Genomic DNA, 16,895 nt, shown 5'->3' on the forward strand with positions numbered 1-16,895 from the left:
ATTGGCAAGACTTGCTGCCCTTCTTACTTCAGATTCCCTGAAATTCTTTTTGGAAGAAAACTGAGGCAATTGATCCCATGCAATAGGAGTGAAATGCCTGTATAGCTCCAAAGCCAGCAGCACCTAGACACCCAAGTAATGCTTGCTTCCACTCAGGTGCATTCATTTGATACAAACGCAATTGGGATGGAGGAGGATTAGAAGTATTTTCTTGCTTTACATAGTTGAAGTTACCATAAAGGTGCATTTGGGAAATATCTGCAACGCTTAAGGAATATACTGAGCTGAATTGGTGGGATGGGCTGTTTTGCCAGCTTGATCTTATGCTGATTGGTGAAGGTCTTATGCTAATTGGTGAAGGTCTTACACTGGTCATCATTTTTAGGTGGCTTATATCTTCGGCTGGATGTCTGGGGCCATTCATCATTTTGCATGGCTAATTGCTGCAAGTGCACCATTTTGCTGTATGCACCCCTTCTTCACCTTCTCCGTTTTTCATATGCATCGACTCCTCATGGGAGTCTGACTCAATTACTTTCCCAGATTGAAGAACCACTATCAAATCCGCTTTGCAAACTGTGGAAAGCCAATGAGCAACAATAAGTGTTGTCCTTCCGATCGAAGCATGGTCTAGTGTTTCCTGCACTATACTTTCAGATTGTGCATCCAAAGCGCTTGTGGCTTCATCAAGCAGAAGGATTCTTGGATTTCTAAGCAGTGCCCTTGCTATAGCAACCCTTTGCTTGCCCTCCAGACAACTGAACTCCAAATTGGCCCACCTAAAGCAACACTAGTCAAAATTAGTAACTGTAATAAGATAATGTATTGATTTAAAGGACTAAAAAAATTTGTCTTACTTGAGTATCATATCCATCAGGTAACTTAATGATGAAGTCATGTGCATTTGCTGTCTTAGCTGCACTTATCGCATGCTCCATTGCAGCTCCTTCTTTTCCAAATAAAATGTTTTCTTTTATAGATGTTGCAAAGAGAACTGGTTCTTGATTAGCAAGTCCCATCTGGGATCTCAACCATTTAAGCTGAAGTCTCTTTATATCATATCCATCAAGCAGAATTTTCCCTTTGTTAGGGTCATAAAATCTTTCGAGTATTGAAATGATTGTAGATTTTCCAGAATGACTGCCTCCAACAAAACCTACGGTTTTTCCAGCCAGTATGGTAAGATTGAGTCCTTGAAGAACGGGGGTATCAGTTCTCGATAGATAACTAAAGTACTCCTATTTGAACTCCACTTTTCCTTTGCCATGTCCTAAAACTTTTCCTCTCTTTCGAGTGTCTATAGCAGGATCTTGTTCAATCATCTGTAACATCCGAGCAATAACACTTGTTGCCTCCAAAATGAAAGAGAGATTTGGGAGCACATTCATGATGAACCTGAAGATACAAAGACTCGTGATTTCTGATGAATTAAAAGATGACAAAGTAAAGAAATTCAGCAAAAAGAAAAGAAACTCACAGTCCTCCCCAGATGACACAGATTCCGCAAGCGAAAATAAGGTCACCTTGTTCTCCTCTCTCGATAATGATTATGCTACCAATCCAAGCCTGGAAAGCCCAATTAGCATAAACCATTCCCATGCTCCCTATCAGCATTCCCTTTATCAAACCCTGCTTTACACCAAGCTCCATACTTTTCTGAAGGGCACTACTGAATCTATCTAGTGTTTGACGCTCCCCAACATATGAATAAACGGATGCAACTCCCAGGCTAATGAAAAAGGATGATAACTGAGCCAGACAGTTGGGAATCTATAAAAAAGGAAATATAGGTGATGTCAGCACAAAAGAGTAAGGGCAGGAGGGAAACAAGCACACTTGCACACACACAATCAGAAAGAGAAGGGATTGAAAACCTTCTCAGCTATAGTGTCTTGGATCAAATGTGCATCAGAAGAGATGGTAGAAATGACTTGGAAGGTAGTGGAAGCAGCATCTTGGTTATCAAAGTAACCAACATCTTGCCTGAGGACTGATTTCAAGTATTCTATTCTCAGCATTCGAGATGTTTGCCTTTCTGCAGTTCTTGTCCAACAAATTCCTTCTGCAAAATATGAATGATATGTCTTCAGGATAAGTATATCATAAACCGGTTATTAAATTTATGTATTGTTATACTATGTTTAGGTGTTTCTTATGCCTTTTACCAAATACCAAGTACAAGTTTTTTTTGTAGATCAAAAGCAGAGCAAATCTAAAGCCACTTTTGCTAGAACCTTGCAACTATTATTGCATTGTATTCTTCCTTGTTTATGCAGAGGAAAAGCCTTAAGCTACATAGATACGTACCACAAACGCAGAAATTCCAACTTCAATGGCAAGATACAACAGATTCAGGGAGTACTATAAAAAAGGAAAGTATGCAGGTTAGTTGGCTAAACAATTAAAATGAATAAATTGTAATTAGGCAGTTATTATACTTCTCTTAGATTTCTTGTGACATCTAATGAAAGAAGTATCATCACACAATACACAAGTTATGAGGTAATCTGCTATATATTTTTGTAGAAAATATATTTCCTTGTATTAAACAGATTACACAAAGTCCCTATTTATATTGATACAAGATATCTACTTAAGGTAGAAAATAATATAGACATGAATACAATCCGATTTACAGCAGGAAAGGCTAATTGCTAGGAGGAGATTGTGAAGTTGACTTGTGTGTGTGCTAGGAAAGGAAAGATGCATTAACACCCTCTTGCAAACTGGGCGTCACAGGATGCAAAAGTTTGGAAGACATATGTTGATGGCGTGGTTTGTGAAGGGCTTTGGTAAACAGGTCCGTGGGTTGGTCGACAGAAGGAACAAAGCAAACTTGATGACTTCCAAGAGCAACCTTTTCACGGACAAAGTGATAGTCCAATTCAATGTGACGTGTGCGGGCATGGAAAACTTGATTGGCAACCATGCACGTGGTGTTGAGATTGTCACAAAAGAGTTGGTTCGGGAACCGAAAACGCACACTCAATTCATGAAGAAAGAAGCAGAGCCAAGTGGTTTCAGCACAAGCATGAGAGAGGGCATAATATTCTGATTCTGTACTAGAGCGCAAGATTGTGTACTGTTTCTTGGAACATCATGAGATGAGGTTAGTTCCAAGAGTAATCACATATCCAGTGGTCGATCGACAAGAATCAGGGCACCCAGCATCAAAGTAAGAGATGAGGCGAGCTGCGGCAGTTTGAAGAGTGAAGGTGAGGCTGAGATCAATAGTGCCCTTGATGTAAGGTATCCGTTTGCCGACAACAAGGTGATGAGTGCGAGGGGCACTTATGAACTGAGTAGCAGTGTTGATGGAAAAAGATATGTCAGGGCAAGTAAGAGTGAAATACTATAAATTGGCAACAAGCACGCGATACTCGGTTGGGTTAAAGATGAGAGCACCATCAGAGACAGAAAGGAGAACCTTGGCAGCCAATAGAGTAGATGTGGGTTTGGAGTTGAGAAGATTGGCTTTCTGTAAAAGTTCATGTGCATATTTGAGTTGAATGATGTGGAGAGTACCATCCTTATGAAGAACTTGTAAACCTAAGAAATAGCTGAGCAGACCAAGGTCTTTGCTGTCAAAGTGGCCATATGAAAAAGAGATGAATTGTCAGAGATGAGTGGAATCATTACCAGTTACCACGATGTCGTCGACATATAGAAGAAGAAAGATGGTATGGGAGGCCTATTGAAAAATAAATAATGAAGTGTCAGCTTGGCTCAGTTTAGCCTATAGAGTGATGAAAAGTACCGATGCGATGGAACCAAGCACAAGTTGCTTGTTTGAGGCCATAGAGTGCTTTGTGGAACTTGAAATATAAGAAGGACGAGTGAGATTAATGAAACCAGAGGGTTGAGCCATGTAGACATCTTCTTGAAGAAACCCATGAAGAAAGGCATTTTTGACATCAAGTTGACGAATGGACTAACCACGAGAAATTGCAAGACTGAGAATAGTGACAATGGTGGAAGGATTGACAACATGACTAAAGGTTTCAGCGTAGTCTATGCCCGGACGTTGGTGAAAACCCTTGGCAACTAGACGAGCTTTGTAGCATTCAATGGAGTCTTCATAGTGACGCTTAATCCCAAAAACCTACTTGCACCTAACCAAGTTCTGAGAAGGAGAGGAAGGAACCAAAAAGCATGTATGATTTTTGAGAAGTGCATTTATCTCTTCAGTCATTGAGTCACACCATTCAGGATGCTTAGTGGCCTGTGAAAAACAAGTAGGTTCAGTATGACCAACAACAGTTAATAAGGCACAAGAAGGGGTATTTAACAGTGTTGTTGGTATGAAGCTTGGGCTTTGAATACCATCTTGAAGGTGGGTGCATATGAGGAATAGGGCAGGAGTGAAAGATTGTTTGCTGAACTGGTGGTTGGAGGTGCCGGAACTGGGGGTTGAGCTACCGGAATTAGGGGTTTTGAGCTGTTGGAACTAGGGCATGCATAAATGGAGAACGTGTATGTGAGGGTGTCGGGAATAAGGTTGGAGCAATGGCTGGGCCGACACAGAAGAAGTGTCGTGGAGTGGACTAGGAGTACGGCGAGGTTAGGGTCATGGCTTATGACTGTAGCAACTGGAAAAGTGCGTAGGGAGGTGAAATGCGTTTGCGAGTCTGGGTCTAGGTTTGGGTCTGGGGCAGGAGTGATCGATTCAAGCCCAAGTGCGGAGGAGGGCATAATGAGTGGAATTCAATATCCACATACTATGAAGAAGATGATACCTGTAAATGCTCAAATGGAAAATGCATTTCGTTAAATAAAACATGATGGGACGTTTAAACACGACTCGTGGAGGGATGTAAACAACGGTAACCTTTGTGGTGAGAACTATATGCAAGGATAACACATTCAAGGGTGTGGTTGGTGAGTTTATTTTCAGTATATGGTCCAAGGTAAAGAAAACAAGAACACCCGAACACTTAGACATGAGAGTAGGATGGAGGATGTTGGAAAGATCCGCTACAGAACGAATACGTTCATTTTTCAAATGATTCATATCATCAAGTGTACCCATTCCAAATTTCATTCCAATCAAATGATCCGCAGCTGCCAATATATCTCGCGGTAACAAAAATGTATTGTTCTGAGGTATATCAAGATTTAGTCTTCGATTCATATTTCGTTGACCAACCCTTCCTAATTCACATCTTTGTTGAAAGAATTTATTTTGTAATTCCTTACATAAGGATTCAGAAACTACCGGATCCCCGCCTACACAAGCAAATTGTTGATAAAACTCCAAAATGGCATTTTCTTTTGACCCAATTTTTTTCTCTTTATCATTCAGGAAAGACAAGAAAATCTTAGGGTAGCAAACATTCTCTAGAATTTCTCTTAGATTTGAACCCATAGCTGATGATATAACTAGAATAGATATTTTTGTTTCCTACTCACATGAGCCCATATCTTGGCTTTTCTATCAATCTCTAATTCCAATCTTCCTCCCCAATCTGATATTATGATGCGGTATAGACAGAAATTCTATGGTCCAATTCCAATAGATACCGGATTTGCAATATTTGATTGATTAAAATTCTGTATATTCCATTTACTATAGAAGTTCCCAGGGAATTCATTAAAGGAATGTTTCCAATAAAAATTGTTTGTTAGTGTATGAGGTGTCCCATTGAAGATTAAGAGTAGGTAGGTTGATGAGATGGACAACAGTGAGGGCAGCTTCGACCCAGAGATTGTAGGGAGTGTGAGAAGTGGTAAGAAAGGTACGAATCATGGTGGTAATGTGTCTATGTTTATGTTCAGCTAGGCCATTTTGTTGGGGAGTGTAGGGACATGAGAAATATTGGTGGATTCCTAGTTGACTGCAAAGATCAGGGAAAACATTATTAACATATTCAGTGTCATTGTCATTTTGAAGGATTTGCACAGTGGTGTGAAATTGATTTTTAACAATGACAAGAAAGGTTTGAAAGTGAGAAAAGACCTCATTTTTAAGATGCATAAGATAGATCCAGAAGTAACGGAAAAAGTCATCTGGACATAAACAAGACATAATGGCGATAACCAGTGAAGAAATGATCGGGGACAACCATACATCAGAGTGAATTAAATAAAACGAATATGGGGCAAAAGTTTTATTACTAATAAAGGATAATTTGGTGGATTTGCTAAGTGCACAATCCTTACAAAAAGCATGAAAGACTTTAAAGCCTAGAGATGGCGTAAAGTGAGAGAGCACAAGATGGGATGGATGGCCAAGACGACGATGCCAAGCAGGAGAGTGCACGGAAGTAAGGGCACGAGGGACGGTGGATGAGTGAGAGGAGAGGGAAAGTGGGTAAAGACCATCTTTAGAAGGGCCCTGAAAGAGTAACGAACCAATACGTAAGTTATAAGAGTTGATAAAAGTCGGGAGTAAAAACAAAGAAAACTAAATTATCACGAGTAAAACGGGCAACAGAAAGAAGATTAGTATGAAGAAAGGAAGACAAAAGACATTTTGAAGAGAAATTTTGTGAGAACCTAAAGGAAGAGGAAGAGAGACAGTATGAGAGATAGAGAGAGAATATCAATTACCAAGAAATACAGAATTATTACCCTGATATGGATGTTGATTTTAGAGATTAGAAGGACTACCAGTCATGTGATGAGTGGCACCTATGTCAGGGTACCAAGTGGAGTCAGGTGGCTGCATAAATTGAGCCCCAGCAAAGGAAGGAAAGAATTATTGGGCCATTGTAGTGAATGGGGACATGTTGCAGTAGTATGTTGGTTGGTATTGCAAGTGGTGCACAAGCGAGTCCCAAGACACCAAGAGCTGAGTTGGGCCGAGCAGAGTGTTTGCTAGAAGTGGCGATTGGGCCCAGGAGGCCTGAAAGGAAAGCCAGTTGCTTTGAGGTCTAGAACTTGGAGCAAAATGAGGCCATGATTGATTATGCCATTAGGGCTAATGGGAGCCATTCCACGGTTGCTCCAGGAAGATGAGAAGTTGTGCCACCACCACGGTCGCGACCACGCTAGCCATCGGCCATCACGCTTGTTGCTGGAGAAGCCACCACCACGGTAAGAATTGAAGGAAGTATGACTGGTGGTATAAGGAAAAGATTTGGGTGGCCATTAGGGTTGTGTTTTGATCAGGAGAGATTCAAGGAGCATGTGCATCGAAAGCTAACAAACGAGCATGAAGATCAGCAAAGTCGAAGCGAGAATTGCCATGACGGGCATTTTGTAATCGGGTCCTAAACCCCGGAGCATAGCAGTGACAAGTTCTTTGGGGAGACAAGTTAATTGATGGCAACCAGTGAATCAGCAAGGGATTTAGCATAACGAAGGTAAGTATCAATGGGTTGAGAGCCTTTTTGCATATCCATGAGTTGAAAACGAAAAGCAAGTTCATTGGCCATACTGGATTGAGAGAAGTGGCGTTGGAGACACTCTCAGAGATACCAGGCAAAGATGCAGCCGACGGTGAGAGAGAGAATGGACTCAGAGAGTGTACTGGTGATATAGCTAACAATGAGTTGGTCTTGTTGATACCACTGAGCATGGGCAGGTTGGTCTTGTTGATTGAGCATGGGCAGGATTGGTTTGGGTAAGAGTGGCGGTGGTGGTTGTGGGTGTTACGGTGGTAGAAGTGGAGGTTTGGGCAGAAGGTTGTTTATGAGTGCCATCAATAAATTTCTAGAGGTCATAACTAACTAAAAACGGTTTGAGTTGGCGAGGGAAGCCAAATGAGATAGTTGGAGTCAGTAAGCTTGATAAAATGAGAAGAGTTGGTGCTAGTGTAAAACCCCGTATTTTTAAATATGTATATTAATGTTTCATAAAATTAATTATTTATAATTATTAGTTTTCAAAACTATATATATATATATATATATAGTTAGTTTTATGGTAAGCTATGTGAATCTAGCTATAGCCTATCAAACCTCATTGTATGACTTTAACTATAGCAATTCATTTAATATTTATTCTATACACACAAAAGCTTTTAGAAAGGTATTGGTGCTTACTAAGCTTTCTCTTAAGTGACATGTTGCATTAGGGAGTCTTCAAAACCAATTGAAGCATGAGGTGATATGTTTTGGTATGAGGTGTAAGAACAATAGATATTCATATATATATATATATATAAATGTAATTGGCAAGTGCTCACTAAGCACTCTCCGGAAGCCAACACCTAAGACTAAATGGGGTGGCAGTTTTACCTTCAAGCCACCCATATAGTCTATAAATCCTAGGATGTAGTCTAGAGATCCCTAGGTTAGTTAGGTGGCATAATGTTAAGCTTCATCCATATTTCCTTTACCGACTCTAACCTACTATATATAGTTCTAACTAATAGTTATTGAATCATAAGTTCTTCAAGTTATAGTAGTTTCCTAAAAAAATCGTAGACAAAAGAAAATAAGAGAACTAAGTGTGGTGAGGTTTTGAAGAAGCTCAAAGTATTTGAACTTACAAATGGGAAGTTATACAATAGCTTTGGATTTGAGGTAGGGGTTTTTCTTGGGGAAGTTTTGCATACATTGATTTAATTAAATATTGTAAATCCTATATTATGCTTGGTTATATTATTTGATTGTTATCCTTGATATTGGATGCATACGTGTTTGTCAATTATCATTATAATTTGATTAATTTAGACACAGTGGTGGTTGGAATTTTTGGGTTGATAAAGAAATTATGGAAAAGAGGATAATGGGAAGAATCTTAGTTGAGTCTAACCATTGTAGGGACCAAGTTCAGGCGAGCTTGTGTGCACAGTAGATTAGGAAATCGGAGATATAATTGTTGATTGAGTGATTTAGGCTTGGAGATCAATGGTGTAGACAAGATAACTAGCACAAGGGGAATTATGGGATGATTGAAATGGGTGTTAGTTTATATAATGGGGCATTCGGAATCACAGTGGTAAAATGCATGGTATGGGACATGCTGATTTGCTTGCCCTATTATATAGATTAACGGGTTGGGTAGAAATGAAGTTCATTCATGTATTGCATAAATTGTACATTATAAATCTCACTAATCACATAAGACATAGGACCCCTACTGAGCATGTAATGCTCACCCCTTATTGAATCTATTGCAGGCTTTGAATCTGAAGTTTAGTTTTTGCTGAGGAAACAAGAAGAATGAGTTGTGGATAGTTTTGAGTTTTTTGTTGAAAGTTTGTTACTTTCTTGTTATTTTGCTTGTAATAGTACAATGTAAATTACTTTGACTTAAATAAAAGTTTGTAGGGTTCTTTTTATTCCAGCAGGGCTTAGGCTGCCAAAAAAGAGAAATGTGTGAAATTGCTCCTTGAGTCTGAGTTTAAGGATCATGCTCCAAGAGTATTTCGAAAGGGTAGCTAAGCCTCAAGAAACATTTGGTATTCTTCGCCAATGAAACCAACAATCGCTTACAGATAAATTCTTGGCTTGACATGAGAAGCTTGTGGCATAGAGCTGAGCATTCGCGAGTTTAGCATGAGAGAGAGGGAGAAGGCTTGGGTTTCGAAATTGCAGAGATTTTAGAGGTGAGAGATAAAGTTGCTCTCCAGATGTGTGTTTATGGAAAAGAGGAAAAATATGGAAGCATGGGTGTCTTTAGCAGATTTCCAGCAGCTTGATGAAAGCTTCGTCAGGCTTCTGGGTGGCTTGACAGAGGAGAAAAATGGAAGCAATGGAAGAACAAAGCTTGAAATCGAAGGGTTCCAGAGATGAGAGATGATGTTTGCTCTCTCTGGATGTGGGTTTTGAGAAAGAGAGGAAGAGGAATGGAGGAACAAAGCATGAAATTGAAGGATTCCATAGTGGATGCTTGCCTTCAATTTGTTCTTGTCTGTTATGTCCATTGTGAGTTGTTTTGCTGGGAAGAAAGTTTCTCCTTTTATAGGGGCTAGAAGACTTAATATTATCAAGCCACCCTCTCCTATTTTCCTTCACTTTCTTCCATTTATCTAGTTTGGTGAAATTTCTCTAGCCTGAACCCATAGGCACGCAGCTTTTTGTGGTTCCAAGGTCCTCAAGCAGCTGGACTCTCCATGTGGGTGAGGTGCCACCCACTTTTGCTTCTTGTTTTCTCACCAAAGTTTGAAGAGGAAAGAATGGGTAAGGGTGCTTGGTCAAAAAGGTGATTAGCACATGGGTTTGCTTGGTTTGGTGGTTTGGCTGTGATCTGGTTTTAATAGAGATGTACAACGTTGGATATTTTATAAGGTGCTGGGCTGAGTTGTTTTGTTTCCAGCGCTTATGAGTTCCTTTTAATTTTGTCAGGTTGCTGGAAGCTTTGGCTGATGTGGGATTTTATGGGCTATTAGGTTTTCTTAAGGTGATGGCTACTAGGTTTTCTCTCATGCTTTTGGGCTCAAGGAATGAGCTTGAATTTTGGTGCTCCCAAGTAGCCTAAAACTTCCACTCCTTGGACCATTAATGGGCCCCGTGAATGCTCAGTAACCATCCATACTACAACCCGCTCAGCAAGCCCAAGGCATTCGCGTGGCTTGGGCCCACTTAAGCTTGTGGCGTGATTAGGTGCGGAATAATAATTCCTTGCCTAGCGTGTGCGTGTTGCTTGGCGTGGCATGTGTGCAAGCGCATATGATGAACTTTCGCGTGCCCAAATTGGGTTTCTTTTCTGTAAGGTATCGATTTGGCCGAGAATTTATTTGAGCCGAATCGTGGATTTTTTGGGCCTCAACAAAGTTTATGTTCAATTTTCATGTTTCTTGATATTTAAAGTTTTAGTTTTAATTTTTCTTTTACCTCACATTCCCCAAAAATAAATAAATAAATAAATAAATTGGGGTGTGACAGCTAGGGAGGGAGATGTTGGATTCAAACGAAGCCATGAGGTGGACCTAAAGGAGAGGATTGGATTGAATAAGGGAGAGGGAGGAAACCCTAGTTAGGCTGATACCATGTAGAAAATATATTTCCTTGTATTAAACAGATTACACAAAGTTCCTATTTATACTAATACAGGATATCTACTTAAGGTAGGAAATAATATAGACATGAATACAATCCTATTTACAGCAAGAAATCCGATTTATAGCAAGAAAGACTAATTGCTAGGAGGAGATTGTGACGTTGACTTCCGTGTGTGCTAGGAAATGGAAATTTGTGTTAACAATTTTACATGGTATAAATTTTCATCTTGAAGCATTTTCAACATTATAGCAATCCATTTCTTGAACAACCATCCAAGAAAATGTCCATTAACATGCCTTTTTTGTCTCTATGAATGTATTATTAGTTTCTTTATCTCATTCACAGTCTCATTGGAGGGAATAGAACGTCCATACTCATTGATCATCCCACCAAGAACTACCATGGTTAACGGGGTCATGGAGCCATCTCCTATGCTACCCAAAGTCCCAAAAAAACAACAGTAACCTGTCTATGCCGTCGGCATATCCAAAGAGGCTTCCTTTGCTCCCCGTATTGCAGGCCACAAACAACAACACAGACCTCACTAGGAAAATTCACTGTCTCAAATGTAACCCAAATGGATGGTTATACTCATTCTTGATATATACAAACATATAGTGCCAGTGGTATTGTAACATCTTGCACATACTCTTCGAGCCTTTCATGTATTTATATAATGTCATTGGCCTCCTATACAAACTAGATACAATTTTGCTGCCATTCTGTTGCCTCTACAGTAATAGAAACCAATAGTCAATGTTACTGATGTAGAACAAGAGAGGAATCGGATCTTAGTTTATCTGATTGCTTAGGCACAAAATGCCAACAATCCCATTGAAATAACTTTTGAATGCTTACCCTAAAGAGATGTCAACTTGTTTATAAGAATTTAGAATTGTGGGGTTCAGTTGTGAAGTACATATCATTCTACTATTAATGGCTTTACTCAGTCCAGAATATTTGGCTCCAAAAGTCAGTTTCCTCCTCTACTCTGCACCGAAAAGAGTCAGTTTCATTTCCTACCACAGCATTAAACGCTGAGAAATCAAAATATTAGCATTTGCTGCTTAGATGAATCTACTGGGCAGTCCATTAAATTAAAAGGGAAAATTTGTACACATTTGCTGTTTATATCAGCTTAATTTTGTTTTTTTTTTTAGGGAACAACTGTTTTGACAAGTCAAAGAGAAGGGCAAATTATTGTCCCTTGATAACTGTACATGGCATATGTTAAAAGGTAGCCAGAAACAAGGGGTTGCGTTTAAGTGAGTTTCCTTGGAGATGTTGTGTTGTTCTGTCGCTTACTTTTCTTCTTGTTGGCAAACCAAATGTTAAAAATTTACCAACCATTACTAATAACATAGGCAGGCACAGCCAAACATCCGAAATTTGATCTACATTCATTATAGGTTACACTACTATAATGATGGGAAATTCCTGGCTGGCCTGCAAAACTTACAGTGCTCTTATTTTTCACTCAATCTAAGGTGGCTAGTCAAATCATCCACAACAATTTTCTAGCGTACACATCCTACACATTAAAACAATCAGAATAATATGATGGAAAAAGAAAATTAGTGGATTTGGATTTCATTTTTCATCGTATTTTCATGTGTGGATGCATCTTATTTTCATTTTTTAAAATTATAAGCAAATGGGAGGGTAGTTTCTCTCACATACGCACTACTAATGTGTCATGAAGATTCGAATCTGAGACCACTCAAATGCAAGTCAAGGTCTCAATATGTCCAAAACAAATGTTCTTTCATCAAATAGTCTACCATATTATTGAGTTAAATTATTAATCTTCTAAATTTTTTACCCAAAAATTTGTCAATCTAAATCGCAAATTATATGCGTAATCTTTGCTTATAAACATCCCTAATAATAGATTATTTGCTAACAATAAGTTCCACTTTAACCTCTCTCTTTTTTGGAGATATGGTTCCACTTTATAAGTATTGTATAATCAGATAACCTTAAAATGTTTGTTCCATCCAAGGTCTAAAATATCGAGAGTTTCGGAAATATCAGTGGTCCAAAAACACGGATATATCGATGGAAATAGTGAGGAAATATTGATATCAATAAAAATTGAATAATAATCACGAAAATTGTGAGAAAAACTTGAAAATTTTTATTGAAATTTTAGAGGATGTTTACTTAATCAATTGTCTATTATTTTATCACAAAAAACTGGAAAGAAATATATGGTATGGTGGGTTTGAGTGATTTAAGTTGATTATGTAGAGACTTGACAAACACTGTAACTTTAGAAAATATGTAGTAATTAGTGAAAGAAAATTAAACACACCATAAATTTTTAGTTATAATAATTTACTACAATGTATTACACTTATATGATAAGATATATGAGCTTGACAAAAAAAAAAAATAAAATGTATGAGTAACTTAGTACCACATAGAAAGGATTCCTATTAAAGTTCAAACTTAGTATCACGTATAATGTACAATATTAAAACTCAATATTGATAATAATACAACTCCATAATATATAACCCAAAAAAAAAAAAAAACAACTCCATAATAAAATATTAAATAACATTAAACATATGCCTAAATTTATCCTTAGAGAATTTTTTTTATATGGAAATTTATCCTAGATAATATTAGCTTGTAGACATTTTAAACCTTATAAATATTACGAATAATGTTACTCTTACCACATTTGTATACCATCTTATGTAGCAGTTAAGATAGATAGCCATATCAATTAAAATTATTTAATATTTTCTTTTCTTTTATGATTTATTCCGGTATTTGTTTTTCTAATTGTCTTAATTAAAATACACTTCATTGATTTAATTGATGTGGCATATAATATGGACATGCCACATCATGTGGTATAAAAATGTATGATAAAAATGTGTTAAGTGTAGCATTACTCAAATATTACACGTCGTAGATATGTTCACAAACTTATCCGCAGTGGGTTGGATAAGGCTCAAAAGGTGGTTGGGAAATGGAGGGGTTTGAATCCTTATGTGTGCAAGAGCGTGATTTCTCAACATTTTCATTTATTTTTCGGTCTCATCACGATATGTTGTCCAAATAATGCATGAGCGTGTAGGAAATTATCGTCTCCGACATTATCGCAATAATATCAATATTTCATACTATGGTTCCATCTCATTATATTATCAAATATCAAACACTACACACAGACAAGTACAAGTCTAGATCGATCCTTGAGTAGCTGCCCAAAATAATAATAGAAAATTAGGTATTAGACATAAAAATCTTTGATACACCAAAAAAGAAAATCGACAAAGTGCAGAAGATAAAGAATCACGCAAGTTTTACTCCCAAGTAGCCAACCTTTGGAAAAGTTTTCGGTTTTGAACAAAGACAGGAAAGTCCATAGGCTTGCAAGAAATCGTGCCACAACATAACCCATGTGTCACCATATATAAACAAGTTAAACAAGGTAACGTGGATGGCATGTAGGCTGTAGATATAAACCAACAAAATACAAACCCCACCTCCAAAAATATATACAACTTCTAACAAAATGTCATCTTTTCCCCAGATTTTATGTCTAAAGCTATAAAGTTGAGACCTCGCCCAATATGGCAAGCTACGTACACTCTTCATGTAGAGCTCTAGTGCCAATCAATCCCTACCAACCAAAATTGTCTATAAAGGGTATGCTTTGCATTGATCAAAGTAATCAAACAGCTTCATCTCCCATAATTCTCAAAACCCATTTTCCTTAAACTCCAACATTTCTTGATTCAAATTAGGAAACCTTTGTTAGAGTGATTGATTGACATGAGGAAGATCATCTTGGTTGCTCTGTTTTTGGCTCTTGTTATTGGCCTGGCTGAGAGCTTTGAGTTTCAGGAGAAGGACCTGGCCTCTGAAGAGAGTCTCTGGGACTTGTATGAGAGGTGGAGGAGCCACCATACAATTTCCCATGGCCTCAGAGAGAAGGAAAAGCGCTTCAATGTCTTCAAGGAGAATGTGAAGCATGTGCACAAGGTGAACCAGATGAGCAAGCCTTACAAGCTGAAGCTGAACAAGTTTGCAGGCATGACCAACCATGAGTTTGTGAGTTCCTATGCTGGCTCAAAAGTTAGCCACTACAGGTCTTTGCATGGCAGCCAAAGGGAAACTGCCTTTACACATGAGAACACTGACAATCTTCTACCAAATGTTGATTGGAGGAAGAATGGAGCAGTCACTGCAGTTAAAGACCAAGGCAAATGCGGTAAGTCTCAGATATACGTACATGACCAAAGATTTTCATGTGACAATTTTCATTGAAATATTTTGAAAGTTTATGCAAATTTTGTGTTACGATTGCTAGTTGATGGGGAAAATATGCAGTCCATTTCATGAATAAATGTTACAACTTTCATGTTGATCAAAATCAAGAGATGATTAAAATTTACTGCACGTTGTTGATGTTACAGGTAGCTGCTGGGCATTTTCAACTGTAGTTGCAGTGGAGGGTATCAATCAAATCAAAACCAAGGCCCTAGTCTCTCTGTCTGAGCAAGAGCTGGTTGACTGCAATAGAGACCCCAACGAAGGGTGCGACGGTGGCTTGATGGAAAAGGCATTTGATTTCATAAAGAAAAATGGCGGCATAACAACAGAGCAGAACTACCCTTACAGAGCCAGTGATGGGCCTTGTGACTCAACCAAGGTGAAGAAAGAACCAACTAATTACCCCACATCAATAAAATATCATGTTCCTTCATGCATGTGAAAAAAAATGGGCATGCTTTGTTTTGGTTCTTGCAGATGATGAATGCTCCTCTGGTGCAAATTGATGGCTACGAAAACGTACCCGAAAACAATGAAAATGCCTTGATGAAAGCTGTTGCAAACCAACCTGTATCTGTTGCAATAGATGCTGGTGGCAGAGACTTCCAATTTTACTCAGAGGTATAAAAATACAACTGCTTTCAAATTAGTTAACTAAACACAAGGATGAGAGCTAAATCATGGGTTAATTAATTTTGCAGGGTGTGTTTAATGGGGACTGTGGAACAGAGCTAAACCATGGCGTGGCAGTTGTGGGGTATGGAGCAACTCTGGATGGGACCAAGTACTGGATTGTGAAGAACTCTTGGGGAGAAGAGTGGGGAGAGAAGGGATACATAAGGATCCAACGTGGAGTTGATGCAGAACAAGGGCTGTGTGGAATTGCAAAAGATCCCTCTTACCCCATGAAGTCTTCCCCAAGCAACACAAAAAGAAGAAGCTCCTCCTCCTTCAAGGATGAACTCTAAAGCTCTATGCTATGTACTGCTGATACGCATGATATAGTATAGTTTAGTAGATTTCGTTTGCCAATTTAGTTATCAGTGATCAAGCTTTGTCCTAAAAGAGGCATATGAATCTTAGGTGCTTATATATACAGTGTGTGGTGTACTGAATTTACGCTTTCGTTTTGGATGAAAATAAATGTTTGTTTGGTGCTGAAATATGAAATAAAAGGTTGAGAGTTTGATGAACGTGCACATGATTATGTGATCAAAGAACTAGCACACAGGCTTCGCTCTGAATTTTATTTATTTATTTGTATAGGCCCAACTAGCTAATTTAGCCCGTTCATGTTTTTGTTGAGTTCAAAATCATGTAGCAAGTATTCTTTGATCCAATCCATCCATAAAGGACAACTGCTGCAACAAATTAGGTCCACTCTTCCAACTTACCTAAAATGAGTCTACTGATCGGCAAATCTATACCGCCACAATAAAACTAAACACACCTAATTATGTATTGAAACTCATCACAAGTCGTTTTAGCTATCCATATGAGTCAAACATGACAAAACAAATACCACTAAACAAATGCTCACTAATTTATGGTAAATTAAGGATTTAAATGCAAATCTTAATTACCATGTGATAAAATAAAAAAATTGGACGCAGTTTAAGCTTATATAAAGACAGTCATCGTCCTAGATCCTAGAAAATGCAAACGGCCGTACAAGTGTTTTTCTGAAGTTGTGCATCGTATCAAGTGTGT

The 16,895-nt window shown here is 38.4% G+C and overlaps 1 protein-coding gene and 1 pseudogene across 1 annotated transcript; one reads left to right on the plus strand and one right to left on the minus strand.

Moving 5' to 3' along the window:
- Positions 1 to 28: 28 nt before the first annotated feature.
- On the minus strand, positions 29 to 11,557 carry LOC103321932 (ABC transporter B family member 15-like; annotated as a pseudogene).
- Positions 11,558 to 14,214: 2,657 nt separating this feature from the next.
- LOC103321873 (vignain-like) lies at positions 14,215 to 16,378 on the plus strand. The gene is made up of 4 exons (XM_008223723.2): positions 14,215 to 15,123; positions 15,329 to 15,564; positions 15,663 to 15,806; positions 15,887 to 16,378. Exons 1-4 carry the CDS (start codon positions 14,685 to 14,687, stop codon positions 16,151 to 16,153), a joined length of 1,086 nt encoding a protein of 361 aa, XP_008221945.2. The 5' UTR covers positions 14,215 to 14,684; the 3' UTR covers positions 16,154 to 16,378.
- The last annotated feature ends 517 nt before the right edge of the window (positions 16,379 to 16,895 follow it).

This window comes from Prunus mume, linkage group LG2 (assembly GCF_029339155.1).
Source record: "Prunus mume cultivar Tortuosa linkage group LG2, ASM2933915v1, whole genome shotgun sequence".
NCBI classification, from domain to species: domain Eukaryota; kingdom Viridiplantae; phylum Streptophyta; class Magnoliopsida; order Rosales; family Rosaceae; genus Prunus; species Prunus mume.

Coding starts and splice junctions, on each gene's coding strand:
- LOC103321873 (XM_008223723.2), top strand. CDS start 14,685: ATGAGGAAGATCATCTTGGTTGCTCTGTTTTTGGCTCTTGTTATTGGC. Junction 15,565..15,662: donor GGCCTTGTGACTCAACCAAG/GTGAAGAAAGAA, acceptor TGGTTCTTGCAG/ATGATGAATGCTCCTCTGGT. Junction 15,807..15,886: donor ACTTCCAATTTTACTCAGAG/GTATAAAAATAC, acceptor TTAATTTTGCAG/GGTGTGTTTAATGGGGACTG.